This window comes from Pagrus major, chromosome 11, assembly GCF_040436345.1.
Source record: "Pagrus major chromosome 11, Pma_NU_1.0".
Lineage (NCBI taxonomy): Eukaryota > Metazoa > Chordata > Actinopteri > Spariformes > Sparidae > Pagrus > Pagrus major.
Window position 1 is genome coordinate 32,891,512 of NC_133225.1, and position 24,849 is coordinate 32,916,360.

At 41.6% G+C, this 24,849-nt stretch overlaps 2 protein-coding genes across 3 annotated transcripts; both read left to right on the top strand.

The window, feature by feature from the left end:
• The first annotated feature begins 261 nt into the window (after nt 1-261).
• dohh (deoxyhypusine hydroxylase/monooxygenase) lies at nt 262-8,285 on the top strand. Of its 2 annotated transcripts, none has more exons than XM_073477228.1 (6): nt 262-341; nt 1,718-1,827; nt 2,998-3,165; nt 5,653-5,729; nt 6,463-6,718; nt 7,030-8,285. In XM_073477228.1, exons 2-6 carry the CDS (start codon nt 1,722-1,724, stop codon nt 7,338-7,340), a joined length of 918 nt encoding a protein of 305 aa, XP_073333329.1. In that variant the 5' UTR covers nt 262-341; nt 1,718-1,721; the 3' UTR covers nt 7,341-8,285. The 2 variants fall into 2 exon arrangements, with proteins under 2 accessions (XP_073333329.1, XP_073333330.1); XM_073477229.1 differs by having other exon boundaries at nt 265-341; nt 1,721-1,827.
• Nucleotides 8,286-13,614: 5,329 nt separating this feature from the next.
• On the top strand, nt 13,615-24,336 carry rsph4a (radial spoke head component 4A). Its single transcript, XM_073477088.1, has 7 exons — nt 13,615-13,767; nt 16,058-16,280; nt 19,685-19,975; nt 20,351-20,800; nt 20,891-21,035; nt 23,886-24,003; nt 24,105-24,336. The coding sequence occupies exons 1-7, from the start codon at nt 13,661-13,663 to the stop codon at nt 24,334-24,336; spliced, it is 1,566 nt and encodes a 521-aa protein (XP_073333189.1). The 5' UTR covers nt 13,615-13,660.
• Nucleotides 24,337-24,849: the final 513 nt, after the last annotated feature.

Genomic DNA, 24,849 nt, shown 5'->3' on the forward strand with positions numbered 1-24,849 from the left:
AAAAGTCTTACAGCTACGCTCCAAAGGAATCAAATAACGCTAGGTGTAAGGCAAATATTGCAGAGGAGCTCAGGTGATGTCGGGTTCAGGGCTAGTTTTAGGTTTTAAGAAAGCACAGGAATTCCTAGGAGAATTTAACGTGGGCTTATATGGTGTGTAGTTACTGTTCTGAGCCATGCTCTAGTCCAGACGGTGGCGGTAGTGCACATAAAAGCTGTTTGCCAACCGCTATTAAGGGACAAAGAAGAAGAAGAACACTGTGCCGCGTGTAGCTGCAGCGCATCAGGAGCCGGGGGAGATCTGTGAGGATCTGTGAGGAACAAAACCTGTCCACACTGAAGGTCTGTACGGCTCCTGGCACCGGCAGGTTCTGCTCTCCTCTGTCGGGTGTTGGCATTCGTGCATTTGAATTCTGTATCGTTAACATTAAATTAACCATAAGCTGGAGATAGGTGAGCTAAGTTACAACACAGGAAGCTAACAGTTAGCCTGGTCCGAGTCAGACTTTCGTAACAACAGCTGGTAACGTAACGATACCTTGTAGGGTAACGATACGTGGCGGGTGTGATGGCAGTTTTTTTTGTTCTTTTCCACCTACAAGCTTTTATAATCAAAGTCTTCATTACAATATTCAGTCGGTATATAGCGCAAACAGTAACCAACTACAGACTAGCCATGACATGACAATAATAACAAACGCACTAAACAAAACCTCAAAGTATTAATTAAAAGGAAAGTCTGAGGTCTAATCAGAAATCCACATATCTGAAGTTAAAATCTCCGAGGCGTGATTATTTTTTATACATTTCAGTGCTTTCTTGATTTAAAGGTCAACCGTGAAGGGAGCTTATTGTGACCCATATTGACGTTTGTTGAACTTTTTTTTAGTCCAGTGTTTGTGTCGTCCTGTATTCTCGCACTGTTGGACTTCCAGACAGGCAATGCTGTCGTTCTTCTCACATGTTTTGCTCAAATGTTAACAAATACAAATGTGAATGTACGTTTATTATTATTGCAACAATCCAAGATAATGACAAATACTGTCCAGAGTATTCTACAGAGTAACCTCAAAGGTGCTGCATGCTAAACAAATATGCTGAAAGCATTAACAAACTCAAGCCCAACAAGCAACAGCAGATGGGTATACTGACCTGAATGTGACATTCCTTAGTAATACTAGGAATGATGTGTGCCTTGAATTTTGAATAAATCACCCCACACCATCACACCTCCTCCTCCATGCTTCACGGTGGGAACCACACATGTGGAAACCATCCGCTCACCTTTGCTGCGTCTCACAAAGACATGGTGGGTGGAACCAAAAATCTCAAATTTGGACTCAGACAAAGTACAGATTTCCACTGGTCAAGTGTCCATTCCTTGTGTTTCTTGGCCCAAAGACTTCTCCTCTTCTTGTTGTTCTTCCTCAGTAGTGGCTTATTTGCAGCAATTCAATGAAGCCCTGATTCACGCAGTTAATCATCTATCTGCAGATTATTTCTTAATTATTTGGTCGAAAAATGTCTCGTTTTGTCTGGCCAACAGTCCAAAACCCACATATTATCAATGCATTATAATGTTAAGACGAGGCGAATCAGCAAATGTTCACGCTAAAGTTTGGATTATTTTCTTAAATATGACCATAAACAATGAATAAAAGCAGGAAACGGGGTCATAATGCAGTAAACCTAATCCATCTGTTTGTCTCCCAATGTAGCAGCATGTCTGGTGTTGAGCAGGTGGCAGCAGTCGGACAGGTTCTGGTGGACCCAGAACTTGACCTGACCCGGCGGTTCCGAGCTTTATTCACCCTGAAGAACCTAGGAGGTAAAACATGCCCACAAAACACTGACAAAATAAAAAGTAAGAAATTATATCATCAACAAATAGACTGTATCAGGTCTGCTGAGGCAAACTATACAGACAGGGGAGACACAGAGAGAGGCTGAACGAGTAAGAGAGAGAGGGAGGGAGAGAGAGAGGAGCCCCATTCACACTGCCTTTTCAAGGCGGGAATCTTGTGGGGATACTCGCTTCGCCATCTGTGTGAAAGTTACAGGGGTGGAATGAGGGGACAGTTTCCCTCAGCCTCTGACCTGCCAGTGGAGGTAACAGAGGCAAGACGATGTCTGTGTGAGAGGGTAAGCCAGCAAGGCGGGACAGGAGTGTGTCGGTCTGATGGCATTCAGTGTGACAACTAAACAGACCCTTCACTAATCCAATTTAAGAGAAATCTCCCACACGTCAACCAACAAAGCAGCGTTACAGGACCAAACGGTAACGTGAAAGCAGGTGCAGTGTCTTCAGCATCTTGTATAAGGAAAATAATACAGAATTCATAGGTGGAAAAGTCACAGTCATCCTGTCTGTCTGTCCTACTAACTCTTCGTCACACTTCTGCCCAGAAAACGGCGTCTGGCCAGGCAGAGAGCCAGGCAGCTCCTGCTGTTTACTGACGATGATTATGTGACGTGATTTAGAGCAAAAAACTGAAACTCACAAGTCTTTGTCGTCTTCCAAGACTTTGTTGTTGTAGTTACTGTCTCTGGGAAATTCACCAAATTTAAAGAGTTAAAGTCAGGGCAATGGTCAGTCAGCCCTCCCTACCAAGTCTTCAGTGAACTTCCCCCCGGAAGACAACATCCCTCCTCAGAGTGAGAGCCAGACAGGGTCCGCTATTTACTGATGGTGATTATGTGATGTCATTTAGAGCAAAAAACTTCTTTGTCACTTTCCACAATGCATGGTGGATGAGGACTCAATCAAAACACTTTATAACAGCATCCATATGATTATAAACAGTCAGCAGATACATTTTTAGATTTACAGGTGGATGAGCAATAAATCTCCATTATTCTTTTGCAATGTACCACACTAAAGCCTTAAATTTAAATAATTTATTAACAATATAAATGGTCTAATCCACCAAAACAATCCGGAAATCTCTGTAATGTCTTCTATTGTGTGATCTGATTGAAGCCTTACCCTGTGTGTCAGGTGCTGGTGCTATCGAATGGATCAGTAAGGCCTTCACTGATAAGTCTGCCCTACTGAAGCATGAGCTGGCCTACTGCCTGGGACAGATGCAGGACAGACGGGCTATACCAGCCTTGACTGCTGTACTCAAAGATACACAGCAGGAGCCGATGGTCAGGCATGAAGCAGGTAAACTTACACACACACACACACACACACACACACACTATATTGAGCAGTGCCCTTTTTCTACTGCACAGGCTCTTACTTATTCACAGACTTACGTATTCACAGAACCATTTGATTTAACAATAGCTATTTTCTTTCCTGGGGTTCTTATTCTGTAAAATTACATTCAGTGGTTTTCATAGGTGGATATTTGTAATGTGTTGACTTCAAGGTTTTCTATATGTCTGATACCTATTGAGCTGGATATTCACTGGGTTCTGAAACAAGTCACTGCTTGTAATGGTTTGGTTTGTTGTTAATCGAAATGCACCCTTTTTCCCTGTGTCTGGGCAGGGTAAAAACCTTAGTTTTTTACCTGAATACACATTATTTCACAATAATATGAAATAAAAAATCAGTATAAAATAATACTTTTTGGAAAAATCTACAGTCAAAATGACCCAATAAGTGTGTTTTTCAGTTCTGGAGCTATGTTTAACAAGATCTGTGGCACTCAATTTTTATGCAGGACCAAATAACTTCAAGAAGTGATAAAACTACATTACTACTACACAGAACCGAATTCCGGTGGCCCAGCAACGAGAATGGCAGCATAAAAAGGAGCTCCTGCATCAACACAAATAATACCCCATAATTCAAGTTCCTAACAGGGTTAAAGTGACTTAAACTCGGGACGATTATTTTAAGATAATAAGTTCAGTTCTACCTTGTTTAGTTTGTTTTGTGAGGGCTGGGACTGAATGTTCACAGGTACAGGAAACATGTTTATGGTGACTAATATACATGCAGTACTATTATATACAGTCTTTGAAAGTTAATGGTATAAACAATCCCACCGAAAGGAGTAAAATAATTGCAAGGTTAAAACGAGAAAAAAATCAGTATTGTGTTTTTGCAAGAAACGCATTTTGCTTGACTTTTTAATGATAACACAGTGATGCCCTAACCCCCATTTGTTCTGTGTTCATGTATAACAAAAATGAAAAACTAAAATCTAAAAAATATCGGTTTTCAGATTGATTAGGGCTATGCTGTGCTAAGACATATTCACATAACTTATCTAAGTCATAACATAACTAACGCAGGTAGCTTGACTTTCTCACTTACTTCCCTCCACAGCAGCTCCTTATTTATCCTGTCTTGGTACGAGTAGACGTGTTGTCATATATAAATGAAATAGCCATGATTAGTGACAATTATCCTCTCCTCCATTGTTGTTAATGTTCAATGTTGGGACATCAGCGACGTTAACGTCGTGTCATCAGTGTGAATGTCAATGCTGAAAGGCTTTCTTGACACAGCATCACACTAAAATTTCACGAGGTCAATATTTTTTTTAACTCGTGCAAATCTTCGTACAGGACTTTGCTGTTTTGAGTGCACAGACTGGCAAATGCTCAGAGATGCTGGCACTCAGGATAACAACATCAGTCTTGAGTAATATACATCTTCAGTGACATCATATATCAGCAAGTGTGTTGATGACGTGGTGATCATAAAGACACTAAGGTCATTCCCCAACCAGAAGGCCTGGATGAATGGAGAGGTGAGGGCTCTATCCTTTCAGTCAGGTGACAAGGAAGCATACAACACCGTCAGAGCAAGACTGAAAGCTTGCATCAAGGAGAAAAAGAGGAGACATCAGCAGAGACTGGAGAGGGACCTCAACAGCTACAGCACTAAAGATATGTGGCAGGTGATTCAAAATGTCACAGGAGCGCCCCCATCATGTGTGAGGCCACGCTGCCGGATGAGCTGAACACATTTTATGCTGGCTTTGCTCTCCTCTCCTCAACAAAGACTCAGCTGTGAAGTCTACTCCACCTCCAGAGAACCGGCCACTGTCAGTAACCACAGCAGATGTGAGAAAAATCCTGCTGAGAGTGAATATAAATAATGCTGCTGGTCCAGATGAAGTACCTGGCCGTGTACTAAAAACATCTGCTGATCAGCTAGCTGATGTTATTACTGACATTTCACCTATATACTTCGCCTATTTAAATGTTGTTTTTAATGTGATGTATGATAACCCTGATAAAGGCTTTGAGCTTAATCGTGTTGATCCAACAATAAAGTTGTTCTATATACAACAGTTGTTGCTGGAGTTTTGACATATTTCTGAGGTTCCCCTACTCTGGGTGTTGCCCTTTTAACTCCAGTTCCACCATCCTCTCTCCCCTGGCTAGTGCCATCTCAAACAGATGTGTTGTGTGGCATTAAATGAGTAAAAATGTGTGAGCTGGTAGGATCCCACAAGTCATAACTGAAATGTTGATAGTTTTTTTCTATAAAACAAAGTTAAATTGAACTCCTGTATCTCAGATATCAAGACGTTCATTTTTAGTTATGATTAAATTTCAACCAAATCTGTACCGGATACTGGCAAAATACACAGCATACAAATACTTGAGCTGCATGAGAGCTAGAAACAACAGGGCTCTCACTGTTTCTGCCTGTTTGTCACTCTGACTGTATGTCTGTCTTCAGGAGAGGCTCTGGGAGCAATTGGTGATGCAGTGGTTCTGGACCTACTGAAAGAATACAGCCAGGATCCTGTCATAGAGGTAGGATCATAACGCATGATCTGTAACTACAAAGGCAGTGGTATCAAGGCCACTAATAGGGTGGCTGTGGCTCAGGAGGTAGAGTGGGATGTCCATTGATCACAGGGTTGTGATCAAAAAACAACTTTTTAACGGGGGAAATAAAAGTTTGAAGAAACACCAGTAAGAGTCACAGAGGAGGGATCCTTCTCCCAGGATGGGCAGACATGAAGTAATGCACATGTACAGAACAGAACAACAAAATCACAGTTTGCTAATTTAATTGACAGAATATCTGATACAAGCAAATTATACAAGGTGTATGTGAAGAGTGTGGATCAAAGAGCAGGCTGAGGCATCGCCAAGTGGTGCTCGAGTCACACGACTTCCACTCTACCGTAGTGACAGATAAGGATATAGGAGATAGTAAAAATGAAAGATTTGGTAGTGCTGAAGGCTGATGAAGAGTCCTGTTCCTTCACTGAAGAAACCTTCTTTGACGGAGCTCACCACATTTTAAAAATGGAAATATTTTACATATTTCTAAAACTTTGCTGGGGTCCTAGCTACTCTCTTGTAATCCAGACAGTGTCAACTGAGATGTAATTTTAATTTTCTAATTAGATTTCCAAGCATGAGAGAAAACTTAATCTCAAATCACAATTTTGATACAAAAACAAGTAATTCTATTGCTGTACTAAAACCTATTTCTTCTTTCCACCCTCACCCCTCCAACGCCCCTGCTTCCCTGCAGGTTGCAGAGACATGTCAGCTGGCTGTCCGTCGATTGGAGTGGCTGCAGAGTGGAGGAGAGAAACAGCTGGATGATGCCAGTACAGATAAGAACCCCTACTGTTCTATAGACCCAGCCCCTCCAGCAGTGAAGAAGAGTGTGTCAGAGCTGCGCATCATCCTGCTCGATGAGAGTCTGCCGCTCTTTGAACGCTACAGAGCCATGTTTGCCCTGCGTAACATTGGCAACGAGGAGGCTGTGCTGGCACTGGCAGATGGTAGGATACAACACTGTAACTTCCTGTTTTTTCAGTGTATCACTGCAGTTGTTAGAAAACCACACAACTGTAACTGAAGATCTGTTGTCATTTTCATGGTTTGTCCTCAGATTAAATTAATCCCATCATATGAAGCATTATGGTCCTGGACCACCAGAAATATTTCAGTTCCTCCCACTGCCTCCCAGGAGCTCAACTTTGACTGCACTAGAATTATGATGGAAATAGGAAATGAAATGCAGTCTATTTCTCAGTGAAGCAGCCCTGTGATGTTAGCAATGCTAGACATATTTTACCATCTTTGTCTCCAGGCCTGCAGTGCTCCAGTGCTCTGTTCCGTCATGAGATTGGCTATGTCCTGGGTCAGATGCAGCACCCGGCAGCGGTCCCAGCCTTGAGTGCAGCTCTGGAGCGTTCCGGCGAGAACCCCATGGTCCGACACGAAGCGGCAGAGGCTCTTGGCTCCATAGGCAAAGAGGAGTGTCTCGCTGTGCTGCAGCGTTACCGTGGAGACGAAGAACGTGTTGTCAAGGAGAGCTGTGAAGTCGCTCTTGACATGCTGGAGTATGAAAACAGTGACCAGTTCCAGTATGCAGACGGACTGGTCAGGTTACAGGGTTAAACATCAGCGTCACAACCAAAGGGGCCTTCACTCACATCTCTTTTAGCACTTCTACTCTGTTCTATTGTATTACCTTATATAGCAAACACAGTTGGACAACTCAGTGCTATGTAAATAAAACTGTAGAGTCCTCTGGGATGAAGCTTGACAGTATACAGTATACTCAGCACATCAAATTAAAACTGAAACTGTAATATCCCAAACAAACGTGACAAGAGTGGTGAGCTGCAGGAGAGAGCTCTTAGATTTGGGTGTGGTTGCTGTTGTAAAGGGGGACGGGGAGTAGCAGATTCTTGTGCGTCTATGTGCGTCCCCTCGCCAAGATACTACTGCATCAGATACAGCAAAAATACAGAGCCAATGACAATAGACAGTAACACAGCATATTGTGTCTGTATATGTAGAGCATATAACAGCTCAGTGCAGATGTGTTTTTTAAATTATTGTCCTCTCGGCCACGTATTTCTTTTCTGTACTCATTTGGAGCTAAGTGGAAGCTACAGCACCTCCATCTGGATCACGTTGTCTGGTCAATCTGGGTTAAAGGCCTGATGGGCCAATGTGATCATTTCAGTTGAAGGACTTTACGTCTGCAGGACTATTTCTTCGACTGGAGCTGCATTGGTTCAGGTCCAGGCTGCACTGTACTTTATCAGGCCTGATGTACATTTTGGTGTAACTAATTTAGACAAGCCAAATATCAAGAGACTTCTCGGTTGTGGGTTTACAGTGTGTTGGGTAGTACACAGCCCTCAATGTAGGGAAAGTTCATTCCATTCTGTAATCTGCCACAGAGATTGACAGTGTACAATTGTAGTAAGACTAACATTAATGCCTAACACAGGTTATAATTTAAATCTGTATCTTTCATCATTTATAAGCAGGTGTGTGCTGTATGTAAAATTAAAATCATGCCGTGTACATTTTATGTGCTGTGATCTCCAATGAGCCTCGTTATCCTTTCATTCCTACAGCTCAAGTTCTCTGAGCAGCAGTGTTGTAAAGATTTTTATTTGCAATCACATGCAGGTTTTTTTAAAATTATCAGGGGAAACTGATCATATCAATGTCAAAGATAAAGTTTTGTTCATATACCAAGAGACAGATGACACCACAAAGGAAAAGCCTGAAAGCCTGATGAATGGGTGAAGCAACAACACAATCCATATGTGTCTGTGAAGAACAAAATGAAAGGAATCATTCTAGGTTTGGAGCCACGTGTTTGCACGCTCCACCACTATCATCAAAACACTAAATGAAAAAATATCCTTTGAAAGAACAGCATCATAGGAGCAGTGTATTCTGACTAACATACAAGCAGAAACACTAGTGTAATGATGGACATTGGAAAGGTGATTTATGCTGCTGTATGTAGCTGCTTCAGGTCTTTATATGAACATGATGGTTTTTTGTCTTCATGAAAACCTTGGAATTTCTGGTAGCACTGTCACACCTGTCACAGTTGCGGTCCTCAGTGTATGAGTATTACAGTAGAACTCACGATTATGTTTAATAGTGATAGAGCATTTCCACACACACAATGTGAAGAGAACTCAAGTGATTTGGACTAAACAGCTGTGTAGCCTTAAGAACACCACTTATCAGTGAGGCTAATCTGAGAAAAAAGCTTCAATTTGCTGGGGAAGGGTAAGGTGTAAGAAGAGAGGCAGATGAAGTGATGCACCCAACATGCCTAGTGTTTACCATACAAGCCTGTGGGGGCAGTGTTATGATCTGGGTCGATTCGGTTGGTCAGGTCTCGGTTCAGCAACGTTATGAGCCCAAAACATGAGGTCAGCTGACAACCTGAATATACTGAATGACCAGGTTTTTCCATGGATTTTTTCTTCCCTGATGGCACGGGCATATTCCAAGATGACAACGCAATGATTCATCAGGCTCAAATTGTGAAAGAGTGGTTCAGGGAACATGAGACATCATTTTCACACATGGATTGAGTCCAGACCTTAACCCCATTGAGAATCTTTGGGATGTGCTGGAGAAGACTTTACGCAGCGGCCCGACTCTCCAACCATCAATACAACATCTTGTTGAAAAATTAATGCAACTATGGACGGAAATAAATGTTGTGACATTGCATAAGCTAATCAAAACGATGCCACGGCGAATATGTGCAGTAAACAAAGCTAAAGGTGGTCCAGCTAAATATTAGAGTGTGTGACTTTTTTGGGCTGGGCACTGTAGTTTGGAAACCAATCATGGTCCAGTATTCAGCAAACACGAGTGTGATGTGAAAAACTTGAAGCCTCCAGTGCACATAGACTGAGAATGGACTTCTCATATTGGCATATATTTATATCATATATTGGCATATTCATATATTCTTATATATATTCTATATGGTGAATAGATACCTTTCAAAGGATTTAAGGATTTTAAACTGTTTATTTTCAGCTGCTATGTATTTCTCAATAAAAGGTCCCGTTGTATGCTAGTTAGCTAAAATCTTAGCTTAACTTTTAGTTACATCATGCTGGTTTTCAGCTGCTTCAGGAGTCATGTAAAGTTACTGCTGGTGAAAACCAACATTTCCAAATTTAGCTGCTTTATAATAAAAGCTTTTAAATGACAGACTGACATAGGGCTCATTGTGAAGAATTTATAGGAAATAAAATGTGCCTTTTACTGAATTAGCGGAGCTTTGTTAGCGCAGATTCTTGGATAATACAGCCGCTCCTCTGACCGCTGCTTTTAAATGTCTTCTACTCAAGACAACAGCTCATTAGGTAAAGAGACAACCTGAAGCACGAAGCCCTGTTGTCACGGAGATATAATAATAATTATAATAATAATAATAATATAAAGTCAAGCCAAGCTAGCACATGTGGAAATGTCCTATTAATGAACCAGCTGCATCTCTGTCACTGCCCTGTCTGACAGTCTTATGCTCAGTTCATTTTAAAAAGAGCCATGTTAAAAGTTAAACCTCCTCCACTGTGAGTTTAAAGTTAATACTGGATCACAGTTTAAACTTTAAATTTAATTGAATTTAATTTAATCTAGGTTTAGAGAAAAAACTAAACAGAGGTTTAAAGAGAGGTTTAAATTTAAATGTTTCCTAATTTTAAGCTAGTTTAAAAGTTTGGTGCAACAGAATTTAAATTTGAACCATGATTTAATCAGTTTAAAGGCTCGGTAAGCAGGAATCCTAGAAAAAAGGTGATCGTTGAGTCTACATGGGTCTCATCTCCTCAGCTCTGACCCGAGCTCCTCCCACCAGACGAGCACGGGCATCTGATGCATGTGCTTCATACACGTACGGTCGGGGTGACTGAAATGGGTAACCTGTATGAGTATGCTTACGCGTCACCCATTTCAATCGTCCCGATCATGACTGCGATTGTTAAAATTATAGAAGGGAATTTACTGTCACTCTTAGCAAACTTGTAGGCATGTGAAGATGTTTGAGGTGGAATAGTATGATTCGGGACTCTAACGTAGCAACATAAACTTGACCTTGTACTAGCAGCAGCTATATGCCTTTGGCTACGGTTAGCAGAAGGCTAACGTATTAGCAACTTCCGACAATGCGTTATCGGTAGCCGCTGTCACCTGGCTGTTTACATGGTAGAACACGCATCTGCTTTAATAGAACAGCCAATCACAGGGCTCGCTCTCTCAGCTGCTCTGTGATTGGTCAAAGTCTTCCGTCACGGGGCAGATTCTGTGCAGGCTGAAAACAGAGCCTAGAGGAGGCGCAGAGGTCTGCTCTTCTCATACATCACTTCATTTACATTATCCCCAAGGTTATTATGGAAGTTTTTGCCCAATATTGCCAAAAATAAGCTGCCTACCGAGCCTTTAAGGTTAATCCCTATTGGTGCAATCAAACTTAATGTGATAATTATATTTATTATAACTTTTTAATTATTTTTTGTTTGCTTTAATACATGTGTGGGTGGGATCTTTAAACCTGTAATGCAGTACATTTACATATAGATGAATGACTGCTGGTCTACATTCTAGCCCTCATCAAATGAATTCACACAATGCTAATAAAGCCTGTCACAAGCAGATAAGTGTCAATGTATTTCACAGCATACCAAAGCTCTGAGGTCTGTTGTGTTTTTCCTGCACTGGCGCACCAGCAGTGTTTTTGCAGGTGTATTATGATTATTTGTCCTATGCCACAGCTCAAATTGCTGAGAACTGGAATGAGCAAGAAACATAAAACTTCGCCCAATAATTGGAAATGATGTGCTAATGCTTCCCAAGAAACTTGAGCCCAATTGGCAGCTTTGTAATTAACTGAGACACACATTTCTATTACCAATGAGCAAGACTGGTCAAAATGCATGGTCATCAACCAACAAAGTTTGCAAAAGGCAGGGCTTCCCAGGAAAATGGCTATAACTCATTCACGATGTGCAGTCGGCACACGTATAGCGTAACTGGTAGAATGGGCCACCGTGTACTGGAGGCCGAGTCCTCAGCAGTGGCCCAAGTTCATATCTGACCCTTGGCCCTTTGCTGCAGGTCTTCCCCCTTCTCTCTCCCCCATTTCCTGTCACTCTCTATGCTGTCCTGTCAAAAACAGGCTAAAAAGCCTTTTCATGAAACACATTTCATAAAACACGACAGTTTGAAGAATTCAACAACAATTAACAAAACATGGCATTTCACAAAACCACAAAATTGCACAAAAACATTCACAAATCATGAAAATATTTCACAAAACACAACATAAGTTATGAATAAAACTAATGTCACTATGGTTACTATGGTCTTAATATAATGATAGCCTTCATTCCTCCTGTATGTCTGTATGTAAACAAAGTCATGCCCGTTACCCCAGGGGGCACGCTATAAAAATGGGATAACTTCCAGCTCGCCCTCTTACCTTGAACACCTCAGAGAGCTCCAAGCGACAAGAATAGTGGCAGCCATCCTTCTGTCTCACAGATCTATTGTTACATCCATAACTTAGAATCTTTTTCGACCTCACTCTGACCGTCACCAAAGTCTTAATAGGATGACTCAAACCAAGACGGTCACGAGAAACACAAAGACCAGAGACACTACAGCTGTGACAGCCAAATTGATGGTGTGTTTACCAGCAGGGAAACTACAACTCACAATCTGCTGTGTCTCCGCCGCTGGCTGTTTGCTTTTACAAACCAACCGCAAGAAAAACACGTCAACCCATTAACACCAGACATCGACTGATCATACGAGTGCCTGTTCTGTCCTCCTGTGCCACAGCCCTGTAGGTGTCCTGGTAGTCCTGCTGTACAACCGGAGGGAGGGCTTGCGAGTGGCTACTGGTGAACAAATAAATCAATTTCAAAACTTAACCTGGTCTTAATTTCCTACCTGTACCTGGTCTCTGAGGCGAGAAAGCTAAGGAGGACAAGCTGGATGTTATCCCCGCTTTTAAAGTGCGGTAATTTCCGCCTTCAGGGGTCATGGGCATGACTTTGTTTCCATAAGGTCTCAAGAGTAGGCGGAATGAAAGCTATCATTCTATTAAGATTATTGTGACAGTCAGGATGAGGTCGAAAACACATCAACATTTCACAAAACATAACAACAATTCAGATCATGGAAAAGGTGGGACAACACAGTGTTTGTGATTGGACGGAACCCAAGTTGCTGGTGACAAAAGGTGCATTTCCACCCAAGTTCTTTTGGTAGAGTACTGTTTAAACCCTACGTAACCCATGGTAACTGTACCTAAACACCTGATCTGATCTGGCAGTACTGACAGAAATGTGGCAGTGTACTTAAACAGTTGACAGACTGATGGGGTGGGGTACCCACTGGCTCACTTTACCCTGTTCTCCCCTACTGTTTCAATGTCATTTAAACAAATATTTCAAGCTTATATCAACTTTTATGTCTTACATTTTATTTTGTGAAATTATGAGCATAACAATAAATCTTCTGTTTATATTTTGTTAAGACTCACAATAATACTAAAACTACTACTAATAATAATACTAGCACGTTGATATCGAGATAATAATAATCATTATCATCATAATTATTATTATTATTATTATTATTGTTGTTGTTGTTGTTGTTGATATCAACGTCGTATTTTTGATGTAATATTCCTCTCGGGGGCCCTAGCAACCATTCTGTTACAGTAACCATAGCAACCGGTAAAGTTTGGGTCGACGCTGCCACTGTTTCCGGTGACACTGTTCATACATTCTGAACGCTAGCTAACTCGAAGTTTTAACGTCTTTGGCCATAGTGTAGCTCCCGCTCTGCCTTTATCTCTGTCCGACAGTGAGTGAAAGAAAAACAAATCCGACAGAATCATATAAGAAATATATAAACGGAGCTGAAGAACGATGGAGCCTTCGGACGGAAACCAGGACAAATGTGAAGAGAGACTTAAGTCCGCAGCTTCGTTCAAGGCTTTCCTGTTAAAGAGCAGCACGAAGAGCAACCTGAACGTGTAAGTAACGCGACATGGTAACGTGATAACGTTGTGTGTTAGCTCATGGCCGCAGGCTCCTGTTAGCGGGCCTGCTCGGTGTAAACTGAAGAGCAGCCAGTTACCAAACTCATGATAAGAAGCTGTTAGTAATAACGTCAGCGATGTGGTGGAGTGGTAGAGTTTGTATCAGTCATAGAGCCCAAGTAGCAGCTTAATTCCCTCCTCTGCTCACTTCATGAATCCCAACATGTCACTGCTCCCTTTTTTCACCACTTTGTTCTGGTTTACAACATGAACACACAAATAATGCTTCTTACTGTCAGCATGCAGTTATAAAAGGCTACCAGGTAATAATGATTAGAACCAGAGAAGGCAAGTTCTGAAAAGCTGACGCCAATTGTTTGGTTTTTTTGGGTTTCACATCTTGTCAACTTTTAAGCTACTATTCAACTTTCAATTCCAATTAAAACATTTCATAAATATTAAACTTGTTTTTAAGCTTAGTTATAGTGGAAGCCAATTAGAAATTAATGAGAAAAATTTGGAATACTAAAATAAAAAACATAGTTTGTTGAGAATGTGATGCCACAGTGAGCTGCTGGCTGTCACTGACTTGAAGTCGCACCTGAAGGAGTATGAACATTTTTAATAATTTGACAGATTGCGATATGATCCACAATAACTGGAAATTATCATTTTTGCGTCATAATTTTCAAGTCATGATGTGACAGTTGCTGGGATCTGTACCAAACAAACATGTCACACAGTTTCCCTTAGTCCAAATACTGTAGCTTCTAGGGTTTCCGATGCTCCTCTTGGTCATATTGCAATTTCAATAATATTTTGATTAATTGTGTAGCTCCAATCAGTTCACAGTCCACATGTGAAACACACTGGCATGTAGGCGATATGAATGAGTCACCACTAATACTGGGTATATGTGAGCTGTGTTGCTATGGAAACACATGCTATATGCCTACTGTCTGGATTATTGTCTGTTTGAAAGCATGGCAAACTTGTTGAATCTGACCAAACATTCCAAAAAAAATTCAGCTGTAATCAGAGGTTGCCATGGTGATGGTATCTAAGTTGGTAGTGGTAACTTTTTGATGATGTGGTATAAACTATTAGAGTCGACTGAGCACACTGTGAGATTTTTGTGTGTGTCTTGTCAAAAATGTGGTAGTTAAGAAAAGTGGATGTGTTTGCATGCCTCCAGATATTTTCCTCTCAGTTAAATGGAACTTAGTGTGTCAATTGGTCAGCACTCCTGTCACTGCTGAGCCCACCAAACCAAAAGCCAATTTGAATGATATGAAAAAGTTGAATCAATAGAAAATCTGAATCTTTGGCAACGTTTCAAATTTTGAATGGAGTTTCTATGTGGATGTATGAGGGACTGAGAAGAGTTTGATGATGCGTGAGTTTGATGGGATTTCTAATTGACTTCCATTATAACTTAGCTTCAAAGACAGTTTAATATTTTCAAAAACATTAATAATGGGATGTGAAAGTTGAAATGGTATCTTAAATGTAGACATGATGTGAAACATTTCCGAGTTTGTATGGAGTTTCTAGCTGACAGCCTTACAGACAATCTCCAATGAAAATCAAGTTTTTAACCTTGTAAACCTCCAAATGGTGTTTTTTTATTTTATACGAGACGGTGATCAAAATAACCCGCCAACCTTATGGCTGAGCATTTCTGCTTCAGAACTGCAGTGTGCCAAGGACAGAAAAACTGATTCAGATAGCCAGGGTTTCATATGTCACAAACCTGAGGAACCAATCACATCAACTTGCACAGTGGAGCATTCCATCTCATTAAAATAACAGTGCTTGGAAACAAGCTGTATTCAGAAGAAGTCAGGTGTGTAGATGGAGCTACTTATCTGTGTTTTGCATTTTGACTTTCCCTACTTGATGAATTGTGAGTTTCAGGGGTTTAAGTATTGCCACGACTTTAATGAGTTGTTTAGTTTTGAAAGTGTGAAAATGTGGGATTTTTGGAACATTCCACCATTCATTGTAATGGGGAACATTTTTAAGAAAACACTGAATATTGCATATTTCTGAATATTAATAATGATACCAAATTCTGAATAGAAGCATAATAGTCCTAATTGAGCCTCCAGCATTCACAACCAATAGTAATACAAGACAGAATAATCCTATGCTACCACCCTCTAAGGATGATGCCTGTGTTCTGTACCATCATAAATTTGACCTACAGTGTGTTCTAATATGTAAAATGATCACAAATAGATGTTCAGGAACACTTGACTGACATTGCTCTGTAATGTTCCAGCTATGAACACCTCACTCGATTGCTGATGAAAGTGATGGATGAGCAGCCACAGAATGTGGTGGATGTAATAGAGGATATGAGCCTTGATGTGAAGCGGGCTATATTTGAAGGCAAGCAGAGCACCCTGCGAGACCTTCCACAGACTACAGCTGCTGAGCTGCTGGCTGAGCAGCAGCTCCTGCTGTTTTCTCGGCCAGAAGACGCTGACAGAGAGGAGGAACTGGTACTACCTACATACACCTACACTGCACATTTGTCTTGATTTGTTGGTGACAGGGCATATAGGCATTTTGGCTTACCTGTTTTTTTGTAAATCTCATGAAGCCAGGTCACATATCACTGTTATTTGAACAGCATTTTGTTGACTGTTTGGGGCCCAGTCTGTCGGGACCTGGCTTGAGAACAGGAGGGTTGTACCAAAAGGAAGAATAATGTGTGGAATTAAAACGATGAGCTCTCTGTTTTTTTTGTTTTTAAACTGTCCATAATGAATCCAGCAACTTAGCCACTGATTCAAGATTCAATTTCTTGTCATTTCGTTGCGTACTTGTGTAACTCCTCCCTGACGGCAGGAGGGAGAACAAACTGTGGGAAGGGTGCAAGAGGGTCCTTGATGATACTGGAGGCTCTGCCAACGCAGCACTGACAGAAAATCTCCAGCAGAAAGGGAAGAGGGGGTCACAGACTATATTAAGTTCTGCACTGCTACAACCATTCTAGTAAAGACTTTCAAGAAATATCCTAGCTCCAAACCCTTGATCACTCAACATATTAAGCAAGGCAAAAACAGAAAACCTTTCAGCAGCAGGAGTGGGTTCCCCTCAAGATCATAAACCATCAAATAAAGAATGACATCATCAAGGCCAAACTCAAATACAAAGAGAAACTTGCACAGGAATTCAACACCATGAACACTAAACAAGCCTTTGAAAAAGTAAGAACACTCACTGGATATTACCCAAACCCCAAGTTATCGGCAATAACTGACCCTGCTCCATTTGCTGAATACGTGAACATCTTCTACATACAATTTGACACCGTAAACTTCAGAAGAATGTGAGGCACTACTGGAAACCACACCCATCCTGGAACCACCACACCTTGCTCCATTCGCAGTGGAGGACATGCGCCGGCAGCTGAGCCGGTGCTAACTAGGCAAGGCTCTGGGACCAGATGGTATCTTGGCTTGGGTGCTCAAGAACTGTGCCATAGAGCTTTCTCCCATTCTCAACTCCATCTTCTGGTACACCTACAGGCCTGCTTCAGTGCCCACCCTATAGAAAACATTCACTTTCATACCAGTGCCCAAGAAACCCCACCCCTCAGAACCTAATAATTTCCGGCCAGGTGCACTCACCTTAATAGTCATGAAATGCCTGGAAAAACTGATTCTCAACATCATCCTGCCAAATGACCATAATTGGATTCCTATCAGTTCACCTATAAGGCCAAAAGGGGGACTGAGGATGCTGTGGCATGCCTCCTTCACTCCCTCCTGCAACACCTAGAATCACCCGTCAACTTCAACAATATTCAGTGCCACCAGATGATCAGAAAACTCCCCCATCTCAGCGCAACCCCCGTTCCCCATTCACTGGGTGCGCAGCTTCCTCAGAGACAGACAGCAAAAAGCTGTCAGATTGGACACTGTAACATCTTCAACCTTCAACACCAGAGCCCCACAAGGTTGTGCCCTGAGCCAGTCCCTGTACAGCCTTTACACCAATGACTGTACCAGCCCGTCAAACTCACATGCATCACAAACAGTGCCTCCAAAATTATTGGCCTTCCCACACTCAACCTTTCTGACCTCAACTGTAGAGCACTCACCATAACACTTGACCCTGGGCCCCCCCACCAGAACGTTTCGGCAGGAGCTTTGTCCCGTCTACCATAGCAACTCTAAACAGAACACCCCAGTAGCTGTTGTGTGTATGTGCTGTATATGTGGGTAGATGTGTCCTGTATGGATGTCTTTCATGTATATGTGCTATGGATGTTTACTGTATTTATGTATCTATGTATGGAGGCTCTGTACAGACTGTAGTAACAAATTTCCTTGTAAAAGGACAACAAAACATCCATCCATCCATCCATCGGATGCCTTGTAGTTGCTTAACCAGGAGGTGTGGCCATAGGGAGATGATGTTTTCTGTGGTGTTCCTGTAAATGGTAAATGGACTTGCATTTATACAGTGCTTTTCCAGTCTACTGAATGCCCAATGAACTTTACAACACTTGTCACATTCACCTGATGATGCCTTCTGGACCTACTGAGGTTGATCACCATCTCTTTTGTTTTTTCTATATTGAGGGAGAGATTGTGGGATCTGCACCACGCTGTTATCTGCTCCACCTCCGTCAGCAAATTTAATGATGTAATTGGTATTGAATCTGGCAGTGTAGTCATGTCAGCAGGGTGAATAACATAGGCTCAGGACCAACCCTGGGGTGAACCTGTGTTCACTGAGATGGTTTTTGATATGTGACTGGATTTAATTTATCATTTATCAAGTATAGAAAGAATTACACATTACATGCAGCTTCCTCTGCAGCCACAAAATGCTTTATTCTACTTTTTCACATATGGAGTAGTACTCCCCAAGACCTGTAAACACACTTTAATGTGTACAGTTTTAGGGGGGGAGACAGTGGCACATGAAGTGATCCAGCAGATGAGGGGGAAATGGAGACGATCCAGAGGCAAGTTGGCAGGCAGGGTGGAGACAAGAGTGGTGGTGGAGATTGGGCAGCCTGGCACATTGATCACACACAGGAGAACAATGTTAGAACAAGCAAACACCAGGAGCAGAAACTAGAAGTTATCCAGTGTACATGACCAAACAAAATGGCGGAGACTGAGTAGAGAGCCAGAGTTGATACACTGCCGCAGCTTGATAAGGTAATGATCAGCAGGGACTCCAGCTACAGAATTCCAGGAGGGGGAAGGAGGTAACCACACAAAGTACCCAGAGTGTTAACAAACAGCGAAAACACAGGAGACAAGAGGGCAGGGGAGGTATGAGGAATGAAACAGATAGACTGACTGCTCGTCCATGATGTTTGACCTCCACCCAGTAGTGCTGTGAGATGTTTTGGTATGGTGTTCATATACAGATGATGTTGTCTTTTTCCCATGTTCATTCAGTCTTTTTTCCAGGGTCTGTGCTGTTTCACTGATGTAGAGTTCAGAAGATTTTAGGATCTTTTCACTCCTGATTCCTTTTCACTACAATATGTGAGCCGTGCATTCATTATGTAAAAACTATCAAAATCAACATGGTACCAAATGACATTGTAACCAGGTGCACTTACAAGCATTTACTAAACAACGGGATCAACAGGCCTACATTAAACATCACAATCAGTACGTTTACAGGACGCATGCTACTGACTGACATGCAGCATGTGTGAGTGACAGTAGACGGGAGGGGAAGAGCGAGGGCAGATTGTCCACTAGTTAATCCCTGATGGTGTCGTTCTCTCAAACAGATTTAAAAAATTAGTAAAAAATGCTAAAATGGGTCACCAAATATACAGTACATAGGCGATCGTGAACATACCTATGTGTGGGAAACACTGGAGCTTAATATGCATAATGTAACACTGTTTATTGGTCTTCATCAGGTGGAAACACCTCTTCCTAATGTAAGTGAGACTGGCTTTTACCTGGAGCAGGCTGGCGTGGGTCTGGGCAGAGAGGAGATGCAGAGAGTCTTCCTTGCACTCAAGCAGCTCGTTGAGTCACAGGCACTGATTCGCTGCCGCCTGTGGGGGAAGATTCTGGGAATAGAGACAAGCTACATCGTTGCTGAAGCTGAGTACAGAGAGGGAGAGGAAGATGAAGAGCAGAGCACTGATGAGGAAGCAGCTGATGAAGAGGGGATGAATTCTGAGACCCATCTGACTGAGAATGAGGTGAGGAGGTGGAAAGTGTTCAGTGTACAGAATCTTTATTTACCAAAACTGCAGAGAGAGGCCCTTGATCAAATGTTCCTCTTTGTATATTTGATCATATTTAAGAAGAACTGAAGCCTCCCTGTTTTTATTAGCTGTTAATGCAAAGTCACCACTTCCTCCTACCTGTTTAGTTCTTGATAAACTCAGAATAATGTTAATTTCCACTGTATTATTCAGTCAGCAAAACAAGCCCCCTGCATATATATATATATATATATATAATTATTTGAATGAAGTCTTTTGAAAATGTAAAAAAAGAGAAAGCTGTCACTGTAATCTGCTGAAGGTAAAGAAGTGAAATAAATTGGTCTGGTCCTGTTGCTTTGTTTTCAGACAGATCCAATTCCTCAGTCGACCTATAAACCCCCACCAGTGGTGCCAAAGGAGGCCAGAGGAACAGGTGCTAACAAGTTTGTTTACTATGTGTGCCAAGAGCCTGGTCTTCCTTGGGTGAAGCTCCCATCAGTCAGTCCGGCACAGATCACTGTTGCTCGCCAAATCCGTAAATTCTTCACAGGCAGACTGGATACCCCAATTGTGAGCTACCCACCTTTTCCTGGGAATGAAGCCAACTATCTGAGAGCACAGATTGCTCGGATCTCTGCCGGCACCCAGGTCAGCCCCCAGGGCTTCTTCCAGGCTGGGGAAGAGGAAGGTGAGGAAGAAGACGATGCACCCCGGGACAGCTACGAAGTGAATCCTGATTTTGAGGGCATTCCAGTTGCTAAGATGGTGGAGTCTTTGTCCACCTGGGTGCATCACGTTCAGCACATCCTCAAGCAGGTACAAATGTGATCAAAGCAGGTGCACTGACCATTTTCTGAGATCATTCGTACATGTGCTTGTTTCATGTGTGCATATGCACTTTTTTAGGGCTGCTGTACTTGGGTGAACCTGGCTGTGAGACCAGGAGAAGACTCCAATGAGGAAGGAGAAGTTGAGGAGAAGGAAGAGGAGCCTGATGAGCCAGAGCCAGAAGTTGGACCCCCTCTGCTCACGCCCCTCTCCCAAGATGCAGGTCAGACTTTGACTTTTCCTGTCAGTTTTCACTGACTGTCCCGCAGCCAAAATCCGGATAAGAGAAGTGAGGAGGGGATACAAAGTTTGCACAAGAATTTAGAAAGAAACAGCAAATATAAGTCGGTAAAGTTGCTTTCAGACCGCTCTTTCTTCGCCCATCAAGATCAAGTGTTGCTGCCCTGTCAAAATAAGTGCCTCTGGTCCTTCTAACAACCTGTAACACCACCATATTTTACAGGCTGCTATCCACCCACCCTGATCTCAGTATGCAGCCAAATAAGGCAGACTGTATTTTGAAGTAGTGGGAATGGTTAGCAATATAAAACAATATAGTGCGTTTTCATTAATCTCATAAATTTTGTTTATTGGCTCAATCGGGATAATGAAGCTTTGAAGGTTGTTGAATCAGTCCTCCAGAGGCCTTTCCCTGAGGGTCCAGGTATGATGTAGGCAGTCAGACACACCCCCAGTTGCGTCCAGACAAAGGAGGAGGAGAGTAAATGAGGCTCCACACAATAGCCCCAATGGCTTGATATAACAGAAACAAAAACAAAAAGGGATCTCAAACTCAAGCTGATAAACTGACAAAAGGGTGTTGTGTGTTAATGCTACACCTCAGCCACCTGCACTCTCACCCCCTCCTTTAATATGGACCAATCTACAGAATTCATAAAAAATCTGAATTGGAAAAATCTTGAAAGACATGTGTACCCCCAAACTTTTTATGCATGTAAATTGTATAATATCCAAGATACACTGTTTTAGTAATTGTCATATTGTATTTTTATAACATTTTGGAAGATTTTTCTTTTTCCAAAATTTGTCATAGGTAGATCAATAATGCTTACAATTTTTTGAAGTATAATTTATGAGATTCAGTGTATTTTGAACCCAACCCTTGTTCATAAACAGCATAAAATTGATCATACTGATTTCAAAATTAAGGATTCATTAGATTTATTGTAAATTGAACCAAACACACCCAACGCTATAAATGTAGACTGCACCTTAAGGGTTATTTTCAGCTGGTATTCAAACCACGTCACATTATAGAATTTTAATTGACAAGGAGTTTATAATAAAATGTTTCTGATTTGCATCACTGCACATTTTTTGTTTTTTTCCCCAAAATGAAGGTTTTAGCATTCTCATTTGTTACTACCAAAAGAATCATGTCACAACCGAAACTTAATTTCAATCGTGACAAACTTTGATCATTTTGACCCTGTTAGCACAGGTTAGCTAGCACATCACTGGTCAGAGGTACACGCTCTAAAATGAAATTTTCTCCAATAACACCCAAAAAGGTTTCCTTAATGGCAAAAACAGGTTTTGGGTATTGACATTCCTTAAAATTACATACTGGTTTTCAGATATCGAGCACAATTACTTCAAAATTATGGGACCAGTGGTGCCCTGGTAGCTCATGTTCATCTCTCCATACTGTCCTATCTATACTAATAAAGTCATGAAAAGGCCAAACAAAATCATTTGAAAAATAAATAAATGATGGGACTTACCTACTCACCATGCGGCTCTGAGAGAGAGGGACAGACATACTTCCTGATCTTCCTGAAGTGTGGAGGTGTGGCTAAATTCAGTCTCAGTCCATGGACTAAAACCTACACTGTTTTGATAGTGACATGCAAATGCAGTACAGTAGTGTCCTGAATAGTTTCCTGATTTAAAAATACAATTTTGAATAAATGTAATTTTTTCAAAACTTTCAAAGAAATTAAAAAGAGAAAATGAGAAAAAACAAAGAAAGGAGACTAGACCCAGGCTTCATGTTACAACTACACACTGAAATATAAAACACCTATAACACTATTTGAATATCTAAAGGGGTAATAAATATAAACTTTACACTACACCTATAAAGATGAATTTGGCTCCTATAAGGTCATGTTGTTCCAAGATAATTTCTCTTCATTTTGTTCATCTCCCTGTTCATCAATCTGTTCTGTGCTGGTGATGGTCTGTAATTTAGGGAACTCATACTAATTAAAGTAGCTCCTACTTTCCTACGTCATTTCTCTGGTAACCATGCTCAATTCTCACACATTGGGCACATGGCAAGTTTAACGGCCCAGACACATCCAACCGATATCAGAGAACTAGTGGCGACAAAGGCAGACTGTTCTGTGGCCTCACGACGCTTGTGTCACCGTCAAAAAGCTGCGCTCGGACAAAGACTCCAGCTGACAGGAGTGCATGAGAAGAATAACTCTTCATGTCTGTATTAGCCATACAAAATGGGAAACCAAAAGACTCAGAACTGTGGATATACAAACTGTTGTTCTGATAAAGCAGCATTTTTTGACACCACTCTCGCTGCTTCTTATCAAGAACATGTCTGATTAAAAAATGCAAGTGGATCTGGTGGAGAGGAGGAGGCAAAAAATAGGAAGAAACTGCTCTAAATGGATGACATTATGGATACTACAGCAACAGGCTCAGGGGGTTTTCCCTTTCTCTTTCCGTTTCTCTGTTTGTTCACTGACTTTCTTCAGTCAGAGTTATTTCTCACAATGACAGGCTCCGCTACCAATTATACATGTCAGTCAACAGAAAAAGCCACCAACAAGGGTCGACTGGTGCCAACTGTGTGGGACACTGAACTAGGACCACAAATGCTCTCTGATTGCGCGACCTGTCAACTGTCAGCCTGGTGCATAAGGGCCTTTAAAAAAAGGTCAACCATCATCAACTCAGACCACAGTCTCAAATAGCTGTGTGTATTATGCAGTATGCTGCAGTATATTGTTGAAGCTGTTTATGAATAAAATAGCATGCACAGTATTTTATTTTGGTTGATGAACCATGACTTCATATTTGTGTTTTTCAGATATGTTCAACACCTCTCCCTGGAGCTGTAAGATGTCCTCCACTCTCACCTCTCAGCATGCAGTAGCTGTGCTGCGCTCTAACCTCTGGCCTGGGGCATATGCATATGCTTGTGGAAAGTAGGTGAAATGATCACAATAATCTGACGTCCTGTGTTTGATTTCTTACACTAAATGAATGTTGCAATTTGTACACAACCATGTGCTATCCCTTCATTTAGGAAGTTTGAGAACATATATATTGGATGGGGTCTGAAGTATGCAGGGGAAGGGTACAGCCCACCTGTCCCCTCACCACCACAGAAAGAATATCCCAGTGGACCAGAAATCACAGAGGCCCTGGACCCATCACTGGAGGAGGAGCAGGCTCTGAAAGACTCTTTGGAGGAGCAACAAGCTGCCGAGGAGGAGATGGAGGACACAGAAGAAGGGGAGGAGGAAGATGATGACTGAGGAAAAAGTTACACACAACTTTTTTTCCTCTCAAGTATTTATCTGTGAGTCAATGGACAAATAAATCAGTTCTCTTGTGGTTTGATATTGTACATTTAGTATAGGTCAATGTCTGAGGAGGGCAGTAGTGTATGAGGCAACATTTGAAGTGGCAATTTAAGTCAAGTCAGTTTTATTTATATAGCCCAATGTCAATGACTCTAAACTCTGAATATTTAGTCAAGTACTGTACTTAAGTACAATTTTGAAATGCTTGTATTAAAGTATTTCCATTTCCTGATACTTGATTATTCTTGATACTTCAAGGTTCCAGGTTCATTTATTTATCATTTTACAACATCAAGGTTGCAAAGAGTCCCCTTATGCTACATCACAGAAAAATAAACCATTTTTTAGAGTGGAGTGTGGAGGATAAACTGAGGATTCTCACAGCACTCCGTAGTCTGGTTGTATGGCAGCGGATACATATGTATCTTTTGCCACATGGCAGCAGGGTGAACAGACTGGCTGGGG